This window comes from Micromesistius poutassou (genome assembly GCF_964030765.1).
Source record: "Micromesistius poutassou genome assembly, chromosome: 14".
NCBI classification, from domain to species: Eukaryota; Metazoa; Chordata; class Actinopteri; order Gadiformes; family Gadidae; genus Micromesistius; species Micromesistius poutassou.
The window spans coordinates 3,683,073-3,707,285 of NC_140284.1; the positions used below are offsets into that span (position 1 = coordinate 3,683,073).

A 24,213-nucleotide genomic window follows, 5' to 3' on the forward strand; every position below is an offset into this window, starting at 1 on the left:
GACACGGGTTCACTTGGCATGTGGGTTTTTCCTATCTGGGTAAAACGGGAATATAATAAGTACAAATATAATGGGACTAATAGAACCGCCAGTCTGATGACGGCGTTGTGTGAAGCAGATCTATGTTTGTAGCACAGTCAGTTCTGAATTAAATGTGCCGGGCTCCTGGTGCAGCAGACCGTACCTGTGCACGCTGCCAGTTGGTGAGCAGGTTGGTTTTTTCCGCGCTAAAAGAGGATCTTTATGTTGTCTGCCGATCGGGGGAGCGAGAGCGTTCTCCGTCTGCTGGCCGGTCGACGGCTCACAGCTAAATAGATCATCGTCATGCAAGCTTATTTTTATTAGTTAAATAAGAACGCTCAACATCTGGCTGCTCGTCTAGAATGTGATTCGGCAGCGCCAGACAGGTAGTTTCCACTTGGTCTACAAGTAAAGGCGAGCTGGAGGGAAAAAGTCTTTCCTTGGACGTCCTGCAAGTGCTCGATTTTTGGACCCACCGAAACCCCCGCCCCGCCTCCCTTTTGGCCAATGGATAAAATGACATGTGTGTCATTAATTAAAGAATTATAACCAGCCTGATCTGATGGCTTTATTGAATGGAACGTTCCTAGTGGCCTCAGTTTGTGAGGGTTTTATTGAATGGAACGTTCTAAGCCTTCTCATGTCCTGGGGTGTTTTTATTGAATGGAGCGTTCTAAGCCTTCTCATGTCCTGGGGTGTTTTTATTTAATGGAACGTTCTGAGCCTTCTCATGTCCTTGGGTATTTTTATTTAATGGAACGTTCTAAGCCTTCTCATGTCCTTGGGTATTTTTATTTAATGGAACGTTCTGAGCCTCTTCAGGGGGTTTTATTTAAAAGGAAGGTTCTAAACCTTCTCAGGTTCTGAGTTTTTTTTTTTTATGTAATGGAGTGTTTGAAGTCTTCTCCGTGGGTTTTTACATAATGGAACGTTCTGAGCCTCCTCAGGTGTTTTTATTGAACGGAATGTTCTGAGCCTCCTCAGGTGGTTTTACATAATGGAATGTTCTGAGCCTCCTCAGGTGGTTTTACATAATGGAACGTTCTGAGCCTCCTCAGGTGGTTTTACATAATGGAACGTTCTGACTCTGAGAATGTTCCATTATGTAAAACCACCTGAGGAGGCTTAGAACTTCTGAGCCTCCTCAGGCGGTGATGGTGGTTTTCTTGAACAGCGTCCGGGCGGGCCCTCAGGTCCGGGAGGAGAGGCCGATGCTCGTTACCATTTTGTTGATCTTCTCTTCGTTCCTCAGGATGTTGGACTTGACCGCACAGATCTTGTCCTGCTGGTCTCTGATCAGCTGATCCAGCTCCACCAGCTCTTTCTGCAGGGGCTCCACAGACCGGTCAGTAGTTCTGTTTGGCACACGCACGCACACGCACACGCACGCAAAGTAAAGTTTCTTCCAGTAGTATACCTATTCCATGACAAACAAATATATGTAAACGGGGTCGGGGCGTTTTTTTACAGGACATAACGCGCTATAACGTTTACATTTCTAAACCGATTTCAATGAGTAATTTCTTTCAAGGGTGTGTGATCAACTTGGGAGTACAAAGAGGAACAGTATCTAAAATCCATAAACACATTGTCTAAAACATACACACCATTAAACCTGAACATAAAAACGGATCAATGCCATCGGTGGAGAAACGTAAACCTTGCTACGGTGCCAATTATCCAGACGCAAACGCCGCTCCCCCGTTCCACGTAGGCCCCAGAGGCCGACGCCGCGCCCCCCCCCCCCCGCGTATACACTATTGTGTCTCTGTGTGTGACCCCCCCCCTGACCTCTGCTCCTCCTGCAGGGCGGCGGCGTGCAGCCGGTTCTCCCGGCGCCAGGCCAGCAGCTCGGCCTGCATGGAGTCCATGTCCTCCTGGATGTAGTCCATGATCTTGCCCAAGGGAAGGGCGCTGCGGCACACCGTCTGCACCGAGCCCCGCAGCCGCTCCATCTCACGGCCCACCAGGTCCCGGGCCTTCCTCTGGGCGGCGTCCGACACCGGGCCCTGGGGGAGGGGGTACTATCTGGTTAAATAGTACATTTGTAACACAGTGGTAGTGATCCTTTATCTGACTCTGCACTTGTTAAGACGTACGTTAGAATCTACTTTACGGTTAGAATGGCGCGTCGGTTTCGGATAGTGGGTGATCTTTTGCGCAAAAATATTTTGTTAAATAGTACATTTGTAAAATAGTAGTAATAATACACTTACACTAGTATATGCTACACGGGAACCTCGTAAGATGGCGCACTTCGATTGGTTCGCTATCTCAGGATATTGCGCAATATCCCGAGATTGAGATCTGGAACTCGGGATATTGTTTTCGGAGCGCGCGTGACTGTCGTCACGCTAATAAAAATAAATAAATTATCTTGTTTATTGAGTGTTCACGTGTAGTATATACTAAAACAACTATTCGCCGCAGGCTTCATGAACATTGGGGAATAGCTATTCCCCATTATTCACTTCGCCTTTGGCGAATAATTGTTAAATATACACTATATTTGTCTGGCACCTAAAACATACGTGAACATGTGCTTTACATGAAGAGGCAACAAGACACATTACGTGTTTCATTTTCCAATGTTTTTTGTTGTTATCTGTAAAACCTCTTGGAATCACAAGTGTGACTGGATTCCAGTTTCATGTCCTAACTGTCTCCAGTGCTCCTTAATCTTCTTCCACTGAACAGGCCAAGCATCTGCTTCTGGTCACTTTACATGCATTAGGCGAAGGTGTCCAGGAGGATATATCTTATGGAACCAAGCGTCTTAGTCCAATATGCGTCTACGCATGCACGCCGTCCGTCCACATTCTCTATGACGTATCACCGTATACATCCACGGCTCTGGTGTAAACCCAACGGCTCTGGTGAATTCCTGAGGTATCGCCCTGTCTACCTGTCTCCAAACAAAGCCCCGTTGGACCGGGTTAAAAGCGGAGCCTGGAACATAAACGATTTGGCTTTACACTCACGTATAAATAATAAACAAGTATATAAAACCTGCGCGGCCACACACACGGACACACACGCACCGAGAAATCACTCGGGTCTCCCCAGACCAAAACATAACAAGGCCTCTGCAGAAAGAAACCCAGGGCTGTGTTTAGCCCTCTCGGGTTTCAAGGCTGCGAATGTGAGGCAGGAATCCTACAAACGCACGTGTTTACACAGAGTGAGCGTTTGATGAGGGCTGCTGAGGCCCGCCGACGGTTGGATGATTGATTGGCTGGATGGATTGATGGATGGATGAATGGCTGGCTGGCTGGATGGTTGGCTGGTTGGCTGGTTGGGTCGCTGACCGGCTGACAGAGAGGCAGACGGACCGGACGGTCGGGTTACTGGCTGGCCCGCTGGACGGCTGGCAGACGGCATTATATGGTGTGTGTGGTGTAGGGGGGGGGGGGAGGGATTCCACTGCATCCCTGCTCCATCACCCCTGTGATGAAGGGCGGGGGGGGGGGGGGGGTTTGGTGAGGGAGGGGCCCCCCCTTTGGCACGGTCGGCCCCCGGGATGTTTGCTCAGCTGGGCCCGGAGCGAGGGCTCGGGGCTGGTGTGTGTGTGTTAGGGGCTGGTGTCTGTCTGTGTGCATAAAACGACAGAGCGCTAGACCTGGGTTCACACACACACACACACACACACACACACACACACTATGCCCGCCTGGAGAACATGCGTACACAGGGCCCCCCCACACGGGGCCCTGCCGCGCTGTTTGTTTTCGTAACAGACTGTGGCAGGGAGGTTATTTTACTGCAGTATTGAGTAACGACTACACTACACTTGTGCCCCCCGCTTTCAAGTTCAACCCTCGGCCCAATTTATGTCACGCAGAGTCCTGGTACCCCCACCGCCCGCCCCCCCCCCCACCCCGCCCCGTAAGAGTGGCAGGACCAGGGAGATCGTGACAGTGTAAACTAACTGACAACTTCCGCTTCCAAACACACAGGTTGTCATGCAGGGTGGTGCGGCGAGGGGGGGGGGGGTAGCTGACTCTAATTTTGTTGAACAGCCCCCCCCCCTCCTGCCTTTTCCAGTTATCTTAAAGTTCAACCTTCAGTCCCATTCATCCACGGGACTGGATGGGGAGTCGCGGTGAAGTTAAGGTGCACGTGTCCCTGAGGAACAGGTAAAGGGTGAGGTGAGGGTTTCTTGCATCGAGGATGCTGAGACTCCGGACGACCGGGCATCGAACATGGTTACCTGGGAGACGAGCACCGTCACCACCAGATCGGATCCCTCCCCATCCCACCCCGACCGACCGGGGGGGGGGGGGGGGGAAGAAAGAAAGAAAGAAAGAAAGAAAGAAAGAAAGAAAGAGAGGGAGAGAGAGAGAGGAGCAGACCAGACAAGACCTTCAAACCCCAGGTCTACATGTAGAGAGCTCGGGCCCTTTCTTTCTTTTTTTTTTTTTTTTCCTCCACCTCTTTAGTCTAGTGTGAGACCGAAAGAACAACCTAAACACGGCCCGGTGGTTCCCGTCCGTCAAGGTGGGTGGCATTCCCAGCCCAGGACGCGGGCGAGACCACCCGCTAGACAAACACTCTGCAGCTCCGCCAGCGTGCCCGGCTGTGGTTGCGGCCTTCGCCAAAGGCCCCGACCGGGGGCCCCTGCTGCAGCTTCGTTCTATGTGTCATCCTCGTGGGGGGGGGCGGCCCCCCTGCGGGGACCAGCACCACCTTAACCCCCCACCCCTCCTCTCGGAAAATGTGCAAAGAAAAAAAAAAGGGAACGATCCAGGAGAGAAAACATGACCCACAGTTCGTGTGCACTCTGTCCTGGTGTTCATAAATCACCACTTTATAGGGGGGCCCCGGGGCCCCAGGTCCGCACGTCTCCCCCTACCCCCCCCCCCCCCGCTGGCTCCCAGTTTTCCCTTTTTCTCACCCCGAGCCCAAAACAATATTTGTTTAGATGAGGGGAGTGGAGGGGGGGTGAGCGATGAGGAAACAGAGGGCAGGTTTTCCCATAGCCTGCCAAGGGACAGAATAAGGGTTGGGGTGGGAGTGTGTGTGTGTGTGTGTGTGTGTGTGGGGGGGAGGGGGGGGGGGGGGGTGGATTGAGAACGGACCCATGCCCAGCGATGACGCCAACGGGAGCAGGTGTTGTCCGGCGAAAACCGCGAGGGAGAAACGCCAAGTCTGATGTGGAAGGAAGGAACACTAAACAAAGCAGGGTGAGACAGGAGGCCGTCCCGAAATAAGTTCCATTGGGCCTGAGAACCGCGCCGGAGCTAGACGGTGTTCTTAGAGCTGTTGCTCTTTCTGATCCTTATGCCGTTTGATCCTCATGGATGGGAGTTCTTTGTGTGTAAAAGCCACCGGTCAGACTTTACCGTGTTACCGCTCACTCAAGCTGTGATATTTCAGGGAGGGAGACAGGAAGAAAAAAAAAAAAAGCTTGAAGCCGATCCAAAACTTGCCACGCATCCTGCTCTCAGAAGTGCTCTCAGAAGCCTAATCAGCCTAATTAGGAAAATGTACGGTCAAATTAAATGATGAATGGAGTGGCGGGGGGGAAAACACTGTTCAAAGAAAGAAAGAAAAACAGAAAACAAGAAAAATAAAACTGGCATGCGAGGACGCATTCTCTTGGGTATGATTCATTAAAAAACAATTAATTAAAGGGGATCGGTCACGCTCCACTATTTGCAACATCAACTCTGTTTCTGTGGAAAACAACGCAGAAAAAGCCTAGACCGTTAGCATCACATGTCCGGAATGTGCATCCTCAATTGGTCCATTAGGACGAATGACGTCAAGGGTCCAACTTTTTTTTTTCCTCAGAAACTGAGTGGATGCTTCAGGAACGACGCGTTGACAACATGCGTATGAAGCGGTGCTCTTTTGTATTATAAAATAACCAGGTGTGACGGTTCCTCTGTAGGTCAGTGGGGGAGTGTGTGTGGACGACGGCTGGTTTAAGCAGCCTCACCTGGCCGGGGGTCCGACTGATTGGACTCTGGGGCTGGGAGAGGCTGCACACCTGTTGTACATTGAGCGCTCAATGTACAGCGATTAAACCAGCCATCGCCACACACCACACACACACACACACACAGTCAGCTTTGGAGGAGTGCAGGACAAAGTATTGGACTCCATCAAACCTCTGTCTTGGCTGATGGGGGATTCTCTGGATTCTCACTGAAACCTCTCCGCTGATGCTCAGAACAACACTGCTACCAAAATACGCCAACGGACGATTTATTGGAGGATGTATTGATGACGTTTAGGTAGGAATGCGTCTGTGGGGGGGGGGGGGGGGTGGGGGGGACAGGCTCCTGGTGCTGCATGTCTCCAGGTCAGCACCTTATGGGGGTGTTTCCCGGAAAAAAGGGTGCCAGGGGTGGTCCGGGATAAAGTTTTCTTCGTTTTCATAAAAGAATGTCCACAAACACAGCCGTCATCATAAAAATAACTGGGAGTCAGTGAGGTGAGGAGAGAGGTCCATGGAGAGGGGGGGGGGGCGGGGTACCAGGATGTTGTTACTAGGGCACGGTGAGGCCCTAGGGAGCCATCAACGGGGATCACCGCCCCGGCCTCTGCCCTGGACACCATCGGGGCCCCGATTTTGTTACCGTGAGGTGGGATCAGCTGAAAAGCTTTCGCTTTCATCGTTGGATGAGGTTTAATAAAAAATAATGAGATGTATAGAAAAAGTTTGCCCACCATTCATCATCGTTATGATCTCCTGTTGTGAGCAGGGATCGCAGGGAGAGGGAAATCCTCCTTTCTTTTGTTGGGAGAGAAAGGCGCTTAAAAAAACGGTGTACTTTCCATTCAACAACCGGGCTCACTGGGATCTGTGTGATCATAATCGGAAAAGGCCAAAATGCCGTCTTAAAAAGCCAAGGTTTGGTTTGTCGCTAGTTTGTGCCAGTATTTCAACAAAGCCGTGCCCCACCCCCCCTTCCATACCCCTTCCCCAATCCATCCATCCATCCCGCCCCCCTGCTAAATACCTCTGATATGTCAACACAGTCTAGGCGCAGGGAATACAGCCAGCGGATCGCCATGGGGTCATTTCCTTACATTTCCACACACAGAGAGAAGGGGGGGCTCTGGATGTTTATGAAGACGCAGGCCTGCAGGGAAGGAGTATTTATTTTCCTGGCGATTCCGCGGCGAGTGTACAGACCCCCTTCTCCCCCTGTGACCCTCACTCAACGGCCATCCATTTGTGTTCCGCAGGGTTTATTTATACGCCACAAACCTTCATCAAGGCTAATTTGGCATGGGCGGAGGGGGGTGGAGGGTGGAGGGTGGGGTGCGGGTGAGGAGGAGGAGAGGAGGAGAGAGAGAGAGAAAAAAAAAAAAGAGGGGTGCACCAAAAAATTCTTATAAAAACGCAGCTGCTGCAACAGAGGGTAGATTCTGTGTAAATACCAGAAGACACCCTTCTAGAAAGTATCTCGGAATAATAAACAGACGCGGCGCAGGGTCGCCGGGGAAGGTCGGGACCATAAATATACACCGAATTCTTCAGTCGCACACACGCACACACACACACCCCCATCGCGCACACCGCTCTAAAAAACAACGTTTCTAGTTTACACCGGTTGCGACGGGGGAAACGCGTCTCGTGAGTGACACGGTGCAGATGCCCGGTCGCGGGCGGGAAACGCGCCTCGCGGTGGACTTCCTCGAAATGGGTAGGAGTCATCCTGCCCCGTAGCCAGGGCGTTTCTCAGAGTGGCTGAGGAGGTTTGAGTCCAGCACGGACAGACCGAGAGTGTTTAACCAGAGAAGGACCAGGGAGGGAGAGGGGAAGACGCAGCCCTTCAAAGCACGTCAAGAAGACGCGAAAGTGTTACATAAGGATAGAACAGGGAGGTGCACAGCGAGGCCGTTACCACAGGTGAGGAGAGCAAGGGGCGTTCATCTGGGGTCAAGAGGTGTGCTTTTAATACAAACCATGAGGCCTGTTTCGTTTCTTCACTGGAGGTTTGAATAAAAAGTGGATCTGGGACGCATTGACCGATGGACTATTTTGATAAACGTCAGCGTTTGAAAAATTAACAGGGCACCCCCCACTGCCGTTGAAACTTCAGACTTGTCACACCCCGTGGGATAACAAAGCTCAATATTTACACTATTAACCCGGTGTGATTCAGTGTGATTACAGGAAGAGGGACTCCATTACTGTGACCCTTCCCCCACCTGAGGAAGGAAGTCATTACAGTCGGACCTACAGCTGATAAAGCACAGCCAATCAAAGTGCTCGTTTTGAGAGAGAGAGAGAGAGAGAGAGAGAGAGAGAGAGAGAGAGAGAGAGAGAGAGAGAGAGAGAGAGAGAGAGAGAGAGAGAGAGAGAGAGAGAGAGAGAGAGAGAGATCCAAGCTAGCTGCATACACAAACCATACATACAGGATACCTAGAAGTCAGCGCTTAGATCCCCAGGAATCTGAGAGGGCCTTTATTAAGTTCATTATAACAAACCCCAGTAGGGTGTGCTTGGATTGCGCCAAAGAATCCCAGGTATGTTAGAAAGGACCACTGTGTTTTCCCTTCTTTGACGCGGTGCACAGAGTTGTTTAAAATGTCATTAATTCCTCCATTTACCTCTCCTGTGAATGCGCAGTAACCTTGGAGTGTGACCAGAGCGCGTTTACCATTAGTTAGCGCATGTGACCACTTAGCTTGACTTGACATGCAGGCTGAACAGGAGAACGTCCAGACGCACTCATTAAGTGTTGTTTAGCATCGTTTATCATATTGAAGATCATTCGCGGGAATATTTTGACAATATTTACAGGCATAGTCTCAGCGTTTACACTAGACGAACAGTCCAAATAGTACAGAGCCCACCAGGCAAACACAAAGCTGTCATCGGCGGTAGTTTGATGATCAATCACCTTAATCATTCAGGGGTCAATTCAATAAGGGGGGGGGTCACACGAGAGAGAGAGAGAGAGAGAGAGTGTGAAACCAGACTGAAGTTAGTCAGGACCTCTCGGTGTGTGTGCGTGTGTGCGTATGTGTGCGTGCGTGCGTGTGCGTGTGCGTGTGGGGGGTTCAGAAGCGGAGGTATTTGACCAGCGGAGGGTCTGACACCAGCAGAGTGAGGGATGAAGCCTGGGAGCTGGGGAGGGGGCAGGTAGGGGACAGCCCACAGTGGGGGGGGGGGGGGGGGTGAGGGCGGCCCTCTGCCACGAGTGACAGGCCAAAACAGCGAGTCCATCACACAAAGCCAGGGTGGTCAGGCCCGGGCCGCAGCAAGGAGCGAACAGGGGGGGGGGGGGGTGGGGGAGAGGGGGTACGCTTCAACGGTGAGGACCACCCAGCGCAGACGGCGGTGGCGTTGCAGCGTGCGACCGATGCAGAGGCGCGGCCGTCCAGACGTCAAGCTTCACATCGACTCGCTCTCCAAACAGCCGCGATGAGCGATGGGAGATGGTGCTCTCGGTGACCCGGGACACGCCCCCCCCCCCCTCCCGTCTCCCGTCTCCCGTCGCCGAGGGAACGGGTGGAACCGGCGGCCGGGGCGAGGAGGGGCTACGCCCCGGGCCTCGGAGCGGAGCAGGGGCCGGTAGCGGTGGAGCGAGCGATGGCCCCCGCTCGGTAGGACGGTCGGCCGGGGAGCGCGGCGTTCAGAGTCATAAATAATACACGGGGCGGATCACCAGCCGGCGGAGGGAGGAGGAGGAGGAGGAGGAGAGAGAGATGCCGATCGGGTGACATATCACACGTCACACACATCACACGCCAGGCCCCTCTTGTTTTCCGCGCAGGTCCTTCCACACATTCTGGGTTCCATCCCAGAAGAGGCGACCTTGAGCAGGATGTCTTAACCCCCTCGTTGTGCAATGAGGGCAAAACCCAAAAAAGGGTGTTATTTTGTTTTGTTTTTAACAACTGTGATTCCTTGGAAGGTTTTGCTTTTTGTATCTGCGATCACCCTGATCCACGCTCGACGAAAACAGACCAAACCAGAGCTCCCTCTGGGCCGGCTGTCCCCAGACGTGGGAGATTAAAGGAAAGTGGATTGCGACTAGAGTGGTAATCGGAGGTCTGCCGGCCGTGTCGCAGATACGGTGTTCAGCGTGGTCCTAGCACCGAACAACAGCCTTATCTGTACCCTATCCCTGGTGTGACGCCACGCTTGTTTGGTTGTTAATACTCCTTATGCTTCACCTCATCTCTACGTTTTTGTGGTTTTTGGAAAAGCAATGTAATTACACCTTTACACCCCATTTGTCAAGACAATAATAACAATGACAGGCGTGTTTTTCTCATGGTTTGGAGACTGGGTGAAACAGCCAGATGCATTGAGAGCTTCTAAAAAGAGATATTTGTAACACGGGGCAGGCAATTACAGGCTCCGAGCAGCGAGTGTGAGCCGACGTTGCCCCCTAGTGGACGCTGGGTGAACTACTACACCTGATTTTACTGACCTGCTCTTTGGATTTGGGGGACGACGGCGATGACTCGTAATCTTTTTTGGTTTCCAGGATCTTCTTCACAAGCCCACCTGAAGCGGGGGGGGGAGGGGGAGATAATGCAGATCAGGATATTTATATCAGACGTGAATTAAAAGTCTTGTTGTTCGATGTCATCATGAAGTGCTTGCGTACCGTGTTTCTCGTCTCCGTTCAGCTCCACTGCGTTTGCCTGAAATACATTAAATACAAAAATTGAAGTGGCCAAAATCCTTTTTTTTTTTTGCATATACTTCAAAAAGGAAATTGTGACGAATACAAATAATAACTGAATAAATGAACACATCGATAGTGTTATCAATTGAAACGCATGTCGTTTGTATTGGACCAGCGTTCTTCTAAAAGGCTCTCCCTGTTCCCTCACCGCCTCCAGATCAGGCATCTCCGGGGGCAGCAGGGCCGTCTCCTCCACTAGGAACTGCTCATCTTCGTCCTCCTCGTCCTCAGACTGCTTCTTGCCCTCCATGATGACGGCAGCCGGGGGCTTTGCACTGGCCAGCCTGGGAGGAGCACATGGCGGCTTTAAATTCATTCATTCATTCGTTCGTTTATATTTTTCTATTTCATCTTATAGGCCTTAATTCACCGAGCGGCCATGGGCCTGATAAAACAAGCGGCCATCTCGGGTCCACCTTGGCTCTAAAAGACAGCCGGCGAACATGGTGACTAAGGCCCAAAAGGGCTAGCTGGGTGGGTGAACCTTTTAGAATCTTGGGGGAACCATGGCAACTGAATGGAAATGCATTCTAAATGCTAGCCGGGGTGACTTACCGAAATAATCTGCCAGCTCATGTTTTATTTGTGCTGGTATATGTGCGTCTGCAGCCCCCCGACTATCCTTTAGAAAATGGCTTCTAGGTGAATAAGGTATAGAATATAAACTCCTAACTCGGCTTAGCTCAGGAGGTTGAGCAGGTTGACTTGTAACCGGGGAGGTTGCTGGTTCGATCCCCGGCTCCTCCTAGCTGAGTGCCGAGGTGTCCCTGAGAGAGGCGCCTCGCCCTGACTGCTCCCGACGAGCCGGCTGTCGCCCTGCGTGGTTGACTCCGCCGTCGGTGTGTCAATGTGTGTACTAACCATTGTAAGTCGCTTTTGAGTATAAAAGCATCCGCTAAATGACCTAAATGTAAATGTAAATGTCCGAAAGGAAATATGTTTATATCAAACTACACGTCAGACCCACGGTTCGCCGTTCCTGCTGCGCCTTCCGGTACCGATAGTTGAGGAGATAAGGCCGTTGGCATATGTATCTTCATTCAACACGCATCGCCTTCACATTATTGGAAACCTCACCAGACCTGTGTGACGTGTGACAAAGTACAGACGACAGCTATGCGGCGCATCAGTGTCATGTAGGCTGACTCCGAGTGGACAGGGTGGGAGTGTGGTGTGAGCGGGGGGGGGGGTCACCTCTCAGGTGGGGGGAGGTCAGGGTGGCCCTCCTGTCTCTTGACCCTGGGAGGGGCCGGGCGAGCGCTGCTGGGCCGGGGGATCTGTCTGCTACTGTGGTGGGCGGAGAATAGGGGGAACAACAGTGGTGGTGTTATGACACAAGATTGGAGACATTGGGGGGTGATTACATTGCGTTGGTTCCTTTTGAAGAACCGTGTATGGAAAATCTAATGTTTAAAAAAGCTGCAGAACCATATATTGTGTAGTGTGCATAGAATTAGAGTCTGTTTCATTACAGAAATGTACCGTGTCAAAAGTCAAGTCTCACAGCCGCATGTGTGTGTGCGTGTGCGTGTGTGTGCGTGTGTGTGTGTTAACCTGGGGGTGGTGTTGGCTGGGGGGTCCGGTGAGTCTCCGTTCTCCTGAGGGGCTCCAGCTCTCTCTGCTGCTGCTGCTGCTGCTGCTGCTGCTGCTTCTCCTTCTAGAGCGGAGAGACGCAGTATGAGACCGCAGCACCAACACTACACCAGCACCAACACTACACCAGCACCAACACTACACCAGCACCAACACTACACCAGCACCAACACTACACCAGCACCAACACTACACCAGCACCAACACTACACCAGCACCGTAGGAATGACACACGCCACCGAGCTCACCGTGGACGTAAACAACTGAGGAAGCAACACAAAGTATAAAGGGAAGGTCAAGGAATGGTATGAGAAAGACGGAGACACTGACCTCCTTCACTGTCCGATTCATCTGGAGAGGACCATACCGACAGGAAGTAGAAAGAACAGACAGGAAGCGGAAGGTTAGCTATCACAATAACATTTTTGGTTATATATATATATATATATATATATATATATATGATTATGGTACGCTCCAAGGACAGTACACCATATTAATTATTATATATTAACACGCTACTCAACAGTAATCAAAAGCAACAAGTCATGAAAAAACAACAACTAGAACAGCCTAGTAGAACCCAAGTACCTATACGCTTGCCAATCTACCCATCTTATCATATACCCATCAACCTGACACAAAAGACGTGGTGAATTCTACAACCACAACAAAAAAGTAAAGCAAGTTCTGAGAAAACACATTGAGTACTCAGACAGGACACGGCCTACTGTGACTCCTGAAGGACGTGTCGTGGGAGAATCACCTTGACCTGCCACCTTTGGCCTGCGTCTCTGTCCTTTGGCAGACGAGGGCCGCGGTATTCTGGCCGGACTCTCTGACTGGAACAAACAAAAAAACAAACACAACTGAATCCAACTCACCACATTAGGTATGTTTATTGATTTGTTTTTTGAGTTATTGACATCAGTTGCGACACCAAGCGGTTACCTGGTCCTCTGCCGGCTACGCAGAGAGAGGAACGAGAACCGGGTTAACTATGAAGCACTCTCTCACCAAGCGGACCGCCACCCATAGCAGCGGGCTAAGCCACTACAGACTAAGGACTAGCGCAGCTCCGTCTGCTAGGGCTGGCTGTCAACAGGTCGCTGCAGGACCATAGCTCTTACACAGCAGCTGGTTTGTGAATTGAATAATTCATTCAACCAAGAGATAAAAGGAAGCACTTTGCATAAGGAAGCACTCAAGCAGAGAAGCAGGGTAGCTAGCCTGTTAGCTTAAAGGAAATATACCTCAGGAGCATCCTCTTCAGCCTGAAGGTCAGAGGTCAGGGACAGAAGGGGTTGGAGGTGTTAGTATGAGGCTAAAATTATATAAAGTCATTTAGAAGATGCTTTTTATCCAAAGTGATTTAGAGTGAATTTAGATCCATGCGATTAAGACCAGGTAGGGTTAGTATATCAGGCTCGAGGAGGCCTACAGCTAGAATGTGGATACCGGCTGTTTTTACAGTCCTGATCGTGGTGTTGACCCAGATCTAGAATACATCCCAACCCTCAGCTAACCTAGCCTGTATGGCCGCCACCTTGGAGCAGATGAATGGCAAACCCACTGTGGATCCTAGCGCCCTCTAGGCCTGGGGAGGAGCGGACTTACCGGCGCTGCTTTAGCTGCTCTGCTGGGTTCTTCTGGATGGGACTTCTGCTTCGGGTCCTCAGGCACTTTGGTCTGAAGGGGCGGGCAGAAACACACACACACACACACACACACACAATAAACAGAGGTGTAATTCAATGTCTCCTATACTATGCAGTACTATAACGTGTACAAGAGTACACTGAACAGAGGGGTATTTTGGTGCACTACACAGAGGTGTACTAGTGCACCAGACTAGACTTTTGGCTTTGCCGAGTAAGAATAGCTTGTTAAAATAGGTGAGATTTCAGATTAGTTTTGGCCAAAAGACACCGTTAGTTTGCTGATATCGATATACAACGTGTTTTTTCCCCCCCCCGAATCTCAAGTACATCTTGCACAACTGGGGGAAATATGTGTGAAACATTGTCTGAGTAAACAACACTAATCTAAATAAATCAAATCTCCATGAGCTGTCGAGATAAGGATGCAAAAAAAAAGGGCGAACAGGCCTACTGAACGCAAACGTATTCCTCTTCGCTGATATCATTCTGTGCGTTCCGTCTGTCTGAAACAAACCAAATCATTCAAATGATACGGTAGGCTCTAATATACAAATAAATAGGCTACAATAAGTGTGTGTGTGCCATCAACGCAAGCATCAACCCTGTTGTAATGATGACGGAAATCCCAGCTGGCTGGGCTGCCCAGCCGACTCAAAGTGAGCCGACTCAAAGCGAGTCAAGCCAGGCCAGTATAGTACAATGCAAAAAGACCATGCAATGTACTAGCGTGTACCATACTGCAGGGTAGAACCATAACCAACCTTTCTATCTCCTTTCTCCAGACCTTTTCCTCTCTCCTCGCCCTCCTTGGGCCGCTCCCGCTCCTTCTCCCGCTCTCTCCGCCTGTCCCGCTCTCTCTCCCGGTGGGAATCCCTGTCCCTCGTCTTGTCCCGATCTTTTGCTCGTTCTGGATCTTTCTCTCGTTCCCGATCTTTCTCTTTTTCCCGTTCCTTCTCCCTATCTTTCTCCCGGCCTCTATCCTTTTCCCGATGCCGTTCCTTGTCTTTATCCCGCTCCCTGTCTTTCTCCTTCTCCTTGTGTGGCTCCTTCTCCTTCTCCTTGTGTGGCTCCTTCTCCTTCTCCTTGTGTGGCTCCTTCTCCTTGTCCCTCTCCTTGCCTCGCCTCTCCCGGGTCCTCTGTCTCTCTCTGGTGTCCTGTCGCACCTCCGGCTCCTTGGGCTGCTCCGGGTCTTTGTGCTCCTGGCTCCCGCTCCGCTCCAGGATTTCTCTCTTCTCCTGTAGACAAAGCTGGGGCTCAGACGAAAGGGAAGCTTGCAGGGGGGATGGCTCACACAGATTCTTCTCTAAAGTGACCCAGTGACATTTTCAGAGAAGGGTCATTCAAAGGTCAAGTATGGGGTTAGGTTAGGGCATGGTGTTCTAGTATGCGGACAGGTAGGCTGTGGACAGTGGGGAATCGAACCCTGTGCCTTTAAAGTTCCAAGAGTTGCACGCCCTAACCACGCTGCCCGACCGTTCTTTAATTAAAATCAGTTGACAACACTTCCGTGAACACTACATATTAAATCTCTTTGAGATACATAAAAGGTATACATTAAAGGTATATATATATATATATATATATATAAAGGAGTGTTGGGTGTGGTACTCGCCTCTCGGTCGGACTGTCTCTCGCGTCCTTCACGGTTCTCCTTGTCCTGGGAACGGGAGGACGAGGTGGAGGCCTTGGACTTGGGGTCCACCTTCTCCCCGGCTAGGACCCGCTTCACCGCGTCCTCGCTTGACATCTGAGCCCCAGTACCACCGGGACCCACCAGAGGGAGGAGAGGAGACGGACGGCATCTTAGTCTGGGCTTTCAGACAGCCGGTGTTGTGACAGGTAGGGTGTAATGAGCAGAGAGACATTCCAACAGCATCCCCCCCCCCGGGGCCACACACTGCGTGCACTCCAAACCTCTTCCAAAACTCTAGAAGCAGGGGGAATTATATCTTTATACTTTGATTCCTGGGAATAAAGTGAAGCACACAAACGAATGGCGACGTGGTACAAAGGGGAATTTCCTAAAGCCTTCCAGAAGATTTTTTTTTACTTGAGAAAGACTTGAAAATAACTCACTAACAAGCTCCCTGGACAGTAGCGAGAAGAGCAACCTGCGAAGCACTTTTGATACAGACTACGTCGGACTGAGACACAAATTCATCAGGAACAAAGCAGAGATTCTGACATTTCCCCTTGGCAATAAGCCCTCGTCAGTTGGCAACCTGCATTCTCAACACCAGTAAACCAAAATAAAAGCTTCAACAAAGCTGTTGTTTTCAAAGTTAACTTTTTTGTCAAAAGTACAATTCTGTTGCAACAGTCAGGACAGTGTGACTTGGCAATTAGCATTCAGAAGCTCCCGTTTCCATGTTTGGAGCAAACTAAACTAAATAATGAAATTCAGATTTACATAAAGATATAACAATATTCCCTGTGGACCGCTCCTAGGACACAGTCACAAACACCTCAGTCACCATGGGGTTAATTAAAACGATTTAGAAGCTCTTTTCTCCAGTGTCAAACCTTTCCCCAACAACACACTGGACCGTCACTATAGACCTACATGGCATCATACTCATTCGGCCAGGGAGAATACAGTAACAGCCACAACTGTGAAGGAGGTTTCTTCCTGTTAATACTCATTTCTATTCTAAGTTTTTCAGCAGGAGATGCTGAACGTGTATCGATTTCTGAATGTAGTAGTAAATAAATGGTCTTGTATTTACTATGAGCATTTATTATTTAGTATATATTCATTAAGCAGGCACTGTGTTCCAAAGCGACTTGAATTTCAGATACACGTCATTAGTGAGCAGGTAGGGATGAGTTCATGGCATCTTGCTCGCCTACAGTAATTGGCCCTCGTGACCAGACTTTAACAGCAGGTTTAGGCGGTTGAGGATAAGCAGTAAAGCGCTAAGGAAAATTTGTTGTTAGTAATTTGCTAGCGGGCTGGTTAAAATCAGCTACTTCATTTCAGCTTTTTCTTATAGGCCTATGTCTTCCTAATTATTTTGTGCAAGTTTGTTATTGCATATCCTCTTATGTCATTGTAATTGTAATTATAACCTGTCCGACCAAAACCTACAGGATTTATTCTGATTACCATGTTGTTATTTGTTATTAGCACATTGAATTCTCATTTGTTTAAGAATAAGATACATGATTTATTACAGCCTAGGTCCAAGACTTTTAACCCCTTTAAGGTATAGTTAAATACCTGGGAGAATACCTGGGAGAACATTGCAGGCACAGTGATTTAAACTATTATAAATGCATTGTTGCATATGTTTAGGTACACTTCTATACTGCCCGTTCACACAAAAGCATTGGCTCATTAAGATTCACACTTGCGGATTGAATCTCCTCCTCAGCGGAGTCTTGAGATTGGGTCACTAACTCTACACTTATAGATGCCAGCCGCCATAAAACTCAGGGAATGAGTTTATTTCGGAACCTGTACAGAAAAAACTGAGCTTTTTTGCAAACATAAGAAGCTGCATTGCTATTGGATTACCTGAAAAGCATTGGGCACGTTACAATAAACAGTCAGCAGTTTCATGTACGTCCTCAGTGGAGTCTTGTGATTGGTTGGCTCTAAGAATAGCCTTAATTTAGACTATGGTGATTAACTACTTCTGTTTTAGCTGTATAAATATTTTAAATGGCAGGGGGGACATTTACACTGCATTTTATAATAGCGGGGACATTTTCTTACACACAGCAATATGCGGATGAGAAAATACCATAACCATAGATCACTAGAGACTGTGGTGTATCAACTTTTTAACTAGTCTAACAGGAAAACCTGCTGAATATTGTATAAATTAGGTGATAAAAACTTGCTGACTATGGTATAAATGGAAAATGCGCAGACTAGATATGCCCTTTAAAAGATGGGGATACAGTAGAGCAAAGGACACGAACTTGGACTGGAAGCCTAGAGCTGGACTTGGACCTGGGGACTGGACTGAAGGAAAGGGTGAATGTACGGAGATGAAATGTAGGGAGGAGAATCAAGGAAGATCCAGACTGAGGACGAAGAACAAAGGGCCCAAGTTGCCAACTCCCTTCAGCAGAAAATGATGAGATGATTTGATTGAGTGTTCTCTTCTTCATGTAAGACTAATCTCTTTTCAATTGTATATGTTATTGAAATAAATATTCAGTCTCCAACGGACTTGGATGGAAGACATTTCTGGATTTTCCTGTGCTTAACCACCCTCGCAAAAGTAGACATACCCAAAAAACAAGCTATAAACAAGAAATAAGAAAAATACCTCATCTTTACCATAGGGATGAAACTCAATACTGGATTGGGCACAAAATATAACACTACAAAGGAGTCCCAGGGTAAGGGCTCAGACCGTTAAGAGAAGAATGCATCCATCGTAGCAGGGAACAAGAGTTAAGAGTTATATAGGGTTATAGTTCCATCATAGAAACTCTTGGATGACACAACAGAGAGTGTGTGTGTGTGTGTGAGTGTGAGTGTGAGTGTGAGTGTGTGTGTGTGTGTGTGTGTGTGTGTGTGTCCATGGGAGCCAGACCTTGCCGAGGCAGCACTTGGCGATGGCCTGGAGCAGCTCATTGGTCCGCTCGGGCTCGTGTCCCGCCACGATGCGCGCCGGCTTGACCGCCAGCGACTCGCCGCTCACCAGCATCACCACGTCTATGGCCTTCTGGAGGAAGGCGATCTTAGAGTCTTTCTCCTGGGATAGAGAGAGGGAGGGGGGAGTAAAGAGAGAAAGAGACAGGAGACACAGAGAGAGAGAGAGAGAGAGAGAGAGAGAGAGAGAGAGAGAGAGAGAGAGAGAGAGAGAGAGAGAGAGAGAGAGAGAGAAATTGTTAGAAAGTGGTATATGCATCAAGACACGACATGGTGTTTCTCAAAAGACCCAGCCTGTGAATCAGCAATGTGAATCCTTCCCAGACAAGGCTTTTAGTATGAGACTACAGTGTTTCCCCTGCATGCATTCAGCAGTCGCTCTAGAGCCACTTCAATCAGCCATGCAAATCAGCCACATTCATAATAATATTTAATTATATTTGGCGCCCGCAATGCAATTGCCATTATTGAAAAAACGTAATTCAAAACATGCCCCCTACTGCACCCTCCGCCGTTTTGACATTGTAATTATGGTCATTGGAGAGATATTGTGGCAAAATACTGACAGAAAAATAGTTTTCCATTAACGTTTTCTAATAAAGCACGCATGAATGGCTTTTAGACTAAATGTAGGAAGCATAAAGACAAACAGTAACACGAGTGACTTCATTATAGGAGGTAGCATATTTTACTGAGGCAGCAGTATTATGAAATCCAGACGGTGGGATGGCTACAATTTGCATCCTGAAAACAGTGTTGTGCGTTAACTAGAACAGAAAATGTGTCCTGAATGCCATTTGATGTTAGGTCGTATTGGTATACCATTTATGTAGCAATGCCTGCACCAAAGCCCTATTGGGATCACTGAACCCACCAAAACCTCTCTGTGCACGCTCACATCAGCACTGTATGCACGTGCACAACAGCACCGAACACGCACACTGGAAACACTGGACTGTATTATATATATATTGGGCTACATTGGAATATCAGACTATACACTGGAAACATATGGGAGATGATGTTGCACTCTATGGAAGTGCCAGTCTGGGGAGAGAGAGAGAGAGAGAGTTCAGGAGTTAGTTATCCAGTGTTACTCGACTAGTTCAGAGACCTCCCTTCTCCCCAGAGGCATGTCTCTGTTCCGCCGTTGTTATGCAAAGCATGGGCTTAACTGACTATGATGTCATCACAGTCCTTCACTATAGAGATGAGCCGCCGTGGCTGTGTGTACCGCACCACATTGTTACTCTGTCACTCTGCCTTGAATAACCGCCGTAGGTACGGTACTGTGCGTGCGTTTATGGTGCTGTGTCTGTAAATCCGAGCGCAGTTTGCAACGATTTCGATGACGTCTGGTGATCTTCACGATGTGAGGATGACGTGACGCCCTGCTGGAGATAAATGCGAAGCTCCTCATCTGGTCCATCTTTTAATGAGTCGGAACTTGTGACAAGGCGGGCTGTGTAATGACAGGTTTGGAGAGGTGCGCGCAGGCTACATGGTGTAGCCTACAGCGGTGGCCTCTAGGGTAGAGACCTACAGCGTAGCTACAGTGGCTGTTCCAGTAGGATTTGGCCCTCGGCAAGCCCAGAGTTGTTTCACTTGGACCGCGGGACTGGGTAACCAGACCGAGGCTTCAGAACGTTTGGAAACAGACAGGTTCAGGACTGCCGAGTTGTTTGGTGGGAACAATTCAGCAGTTTAGTTAAATGTCAAGGTCAAAAGAAAATCTGTAGTAATTCTGCAGGGACATCCAAGTTATCCATACTGTAATTTAGCTCCAGCAGTCCTACTATGTTTTAGCAGAACCTATAGGGGGCGACAGCACTGGGCCTGGCCTAGACCCCAAACAGGGCTGAGTTATGTAATGTTTCCTGTTTATATTACAGAGATATTCTAACAAATAGAAAGTCATTTCAAAGTGGCAAGATGGAGATTGTTTAGTATTTCTACAGTGGGCAGGCTACACAATGTTGGTTTAAAGGTTCACAGACTCTATGCCGTGAAATTGATGACAAAAGTATTGTTTCTAAAAAATATATATTATTGGCGTGGATATGGAAATGAAATTGTTTTTTAACACTCATATTTACAATTATATTGTCTTTTGTTAGAAATAAAATTCAAGTCAAAATTTAGAAAACTGAAGCCAGCGAAGGCTATAGCCTTGCAGAAGCCATTTTGAACAAAATGAAATAAAAAATGGCATTGCATGCAGTGGCAGTTTGTCCCATCTCCTCTGAGTGAGCTCACCTTGACGTTGTCTGACTTCATGTCGTTCTCCACGTACAGACCTTTCATGAAGCCTGTGGTCCGGATCACCTAGAGGGGAATGACAACACTGCTTACTATTTTCATACAGCAGACACATGTATCCAAAACGACCTAGCTCAGATGCAGGTCATTAATCAACAGGAAGGGGTTAGGGCCCATTTCACTCTAGACATGGGGGGATTGAACCTGGTACCCTTTGGCTGAGAGTTGTACAGCCCTAACCACCATACTATCCTGCCCCAACATTATGAAATGCTCAGTATACCCTCAGCAAGGTGCAATTGTGAAAACGTATCACAGTTTTGATATAAATGTTAGTCAAGAAATGTATCTCCATAGTGAGCACAATATTAAAGACTTTTTTTTTGTATTTGTACTGTAAATACTTATATGTAATGTACTTAAAATAGGTACTCTTTAAGAGTGTCTGATATTATGGCGGTAGGAATTACGAAAGAAAATATGAAGAATGTAACTGAATCTCATCCGTTTAAGACGTTTAAACTAGCCAAGGAGTTGAAGACACCAGTGGCCTTGAAAACGACCAGCAGCTTGTCAACAAGCAATGTGCGCGGTGTGAAGTGACGCTGCAGTCCCTACAGTCTTCGGCACAAGGGGAGATCTTCTGCCCATCAAATATACATGGAGGGAACCGCAAGAGGCCAAAGACGGTGGGACAACAGACACCTCATGGGTGTCACCCAAAAGCCAAGCCGATCCTCACACTTGACCCCCGCTATACGTGGGGGCAGATTGCGAGTAAGATAATAGATAGAGCAGGAGATTTGTTTTTCATGAATATGAATGTTGAGGTTTTTATGAGGCAAGAACAATGAACTGAGATGAACCTCAATTATGGGTCGAGGGTCAACTAAATAAATATTAGTAACATAAGACATAACACGTATCAGTAACATAACAGGAAACCTTGTGAATCTCCACCCCTTTCGATTTTTGTTTTTGCTTCTGGGCCAGACTCTGTGCCGTCTACGCCCAGAAGTTCTGCCACAGCATAGTAGGACTGCAGACTCCAAGACAACAGGTTGGGTAGCTTGGACTTCACTGGAGAGTATTACTACATATTTTCTGGACGACATTCTCCCACCTGTAATCGGGGAGGCTCACTGTGCTGAGACATTCCAATCCAAACCCATAACAGCTAAAATGACTTGCGCCATCGCCCTTCTAACCATCCCTGGAAGAAGTAATCCCCACTCTGCATTCCTTCTCATGATTTATTCCTTGATAATTAAGGGAGTTTCTTTCTTGCGCTTTTGGGGGGGCTAGGGTGTCATAGATATATGGCCTTCTGTAAGGCAATATATTAATGATGAAGGCCCCATTGAGGGCTGTATAAATAAAATGTACTTGACTTGACACCATCCATGACAAATTCTACGGAGGCGAACATTACCCTGTGTTTTGAAGGAGAAGGTTTATATGACAGTGTTTAGTTTGGCTCCACGTTGTTTCTTATCGTACAAGCCTGGCAGTTGTTACCACAGCAGCAGAGTCAGTGGGGTGTAGTATTGCTCTGGTCCGACTATCATTGTGTTCCTCCTGGGCTGTTTTTGGGATAATCTTAGCAGAATGTTGTCTGTTGGTTTTGGTGTCAGAACATCTGGACCGAATCTGCTCTATAGGACAAGTCCACTACCAACTCCTTATGTAGCCAATCTGAATGTAAATATAACCAGATCAAAAACATAAGCTAATCACGGCATATCAGGGCTACCAACTGTGCTCCTTAGCACAAAATAAAAACAAATTTTAGATTTACGATTTACGATAATTCAGTATGTCATACGACTACTGTATGTGTGAATTAATATGATTCAGGATAATGACATTAAATCATAAAACAGCAATATAGTCTTGATAGGAAGCTAAAATCAGCTATATATGAATATATATAACATTAACAATATTCATCTTCAATGGACAGTTTATTGTTCCAGACTTTGCAAACCCATTTGGAGATGAGCTTCTTCACATGATCTCAACGTGACACCCACAAATACTAAGAAAGCTTCTGGAGGTCATTTGGTGCTGCTCTTAAATACTCCTCTTAAATTGTTGACCTTTCACCTGCCAAAGTGGACACTGAATCATATGGAGAAGTAAACAAGGGAAGCCATCAACAAATGCCATGAGTTTGTGGATGTGTTAAGCCAGTGGTGCATTTTTTTTTAGGACTAAGACACACACACACACACACACACACACACACACACACACACACACACACAGGTAATGATGATTACAAAATGTCCTATACATTTTACGTCGGTTGGTAGTGAGGTACTATGATTTCATTGTAGCCTACCGTTTCATACTGCAAAAAAGATTGCCCCAGTTAGAACATTTGAAACGCCAGAACCTAAATCTTTTGTGTTTTTTGGTAGTTAGCCTATGTGATTCTTCTCAGCAACACTTTATAACATAACTTAGGCAAAAAACGTTAAATAAAGACAAAACGTTAAATAAAGGATCAGTCAAATACACAAAGCACTCCAGTGTTGTCATGAGTACAATCCACAGACATACACCGCATCTTTACCTTCCTGTCAACCTGCTGATGGGCCCAGTTCATGACATTGTTGTCAGCCCGAGGCTTGGACGACATTGTGAGCATTAAACCAATCTCCTAAATGTCCCTTATCCACAACATCGTAGTGAATAGTAGGGAATCTAGATTAGGCGTGTAAGCTTTTTCCCCTCTGTTACGTCTAACGGAGCATACGACAACACGCGTTTGGGACCCACCTGGTTAGGGCTGGTTAAGAAGGTTAAAGGTTAAAACCGTGCCTAGCAACGAGACGACGCTACGATGGTGGCCGCTAGCTCACCCTACCCCGTACCGCCGTGATGCCATCTCAATCCGCGGTTAACCAACAAGCATAGATGACACGACGCAGACGACAGATAATCACAGTGTAGCTGCTGCTGCTGGGTTGTTTAAATACACGAGCACCACTTAGCTTAAGTTACTAGCATTGGCACTGCAGGTTATTAGTGTGCGTTAGCTCGTTAGCTCGGGGGGGCCGAGACACGACTACTCAAAGACACCGATAAAGTAAACATTAGCGGTCGCCGGGGCGCCCGGTGGCGCCGTGTTGTAACCCTGATTTCGAGCTGGATCGTGGTTATTATGAGCCGGGGGGACGCTAACGTTAGCCTCACCTCACTGAAGATGTCGTGGAGGTACCGAAACGGCGGCTTGCCGAGCAGTTTGTCGGTCAGAGGAGGCTTTTTGATGACTTTGCCCAGCGTGTCCTGGGTCTTCTTCACCACCGCCCCGTTCATGGCAGCAGTTGCGAGCGGAATCCGCCCGCCGACGGATACTTTATCTGGCCGTTAAAGTTGACCGAGAGTGTCTGGGTTTGTTGCT

The 24,213-nt window shown here is 48.3% G+C and overlaps 1 protein-coding gene across 4 annotated transcripts; it reads right to left on the reverse strand.

The window, feature by feature from the left end:
- Nucleotides 1-1,192: 1,192 nt before the first annotated feature.
- traf3ip1 (TNF receptor-associated factor 3 interacting protein 1) lies at nt 1,193-24,213 on the reverse strand. 4 transcript variants are annotated; one of them, XM_084478047.1, is made up of 16 exons: nt 24,006-24,213; nt 20,802-20,870; nt 18,487-18,648; nt 15,549-15,683; nt 14,698-15,171; nt 13,893-13,964; nt 13,529-13,549; nt 13,042-13,117; nt 12,606-12,626; nt 12,237-12,336; nt 11,877-11,969; nt 10,831-10,966; nt 10,602-10,638; nt 10,422-10,498; nt 1,813-2,030; nt 1,193-1,376 (listed from the first exon to the last, which is right to left on the reverse strand). In XM_084478047.1, exons 1-16 carry the CDS (start codon nt 24,126-24,128, stop codon nt 1,211-1,213), a joined length of 1,980 nt encoding a protein of 659 aa, XP_084334173.1. In that variant the 5' UTR covers nt 24,129-24,213; the 3' UTR covers nt 1,193-1,210. The 4 variants fall into 4 exon arrangements, with proteins under 4 accessions (XP_084334173.1, XP_084334172.1, XP_084334175.1 ...); XM_084478046.1 differs by having other exon boundaries at nt 12,237-12,339; XM_084478049.1 differs by lacking the exon at nt 13,529-13,549.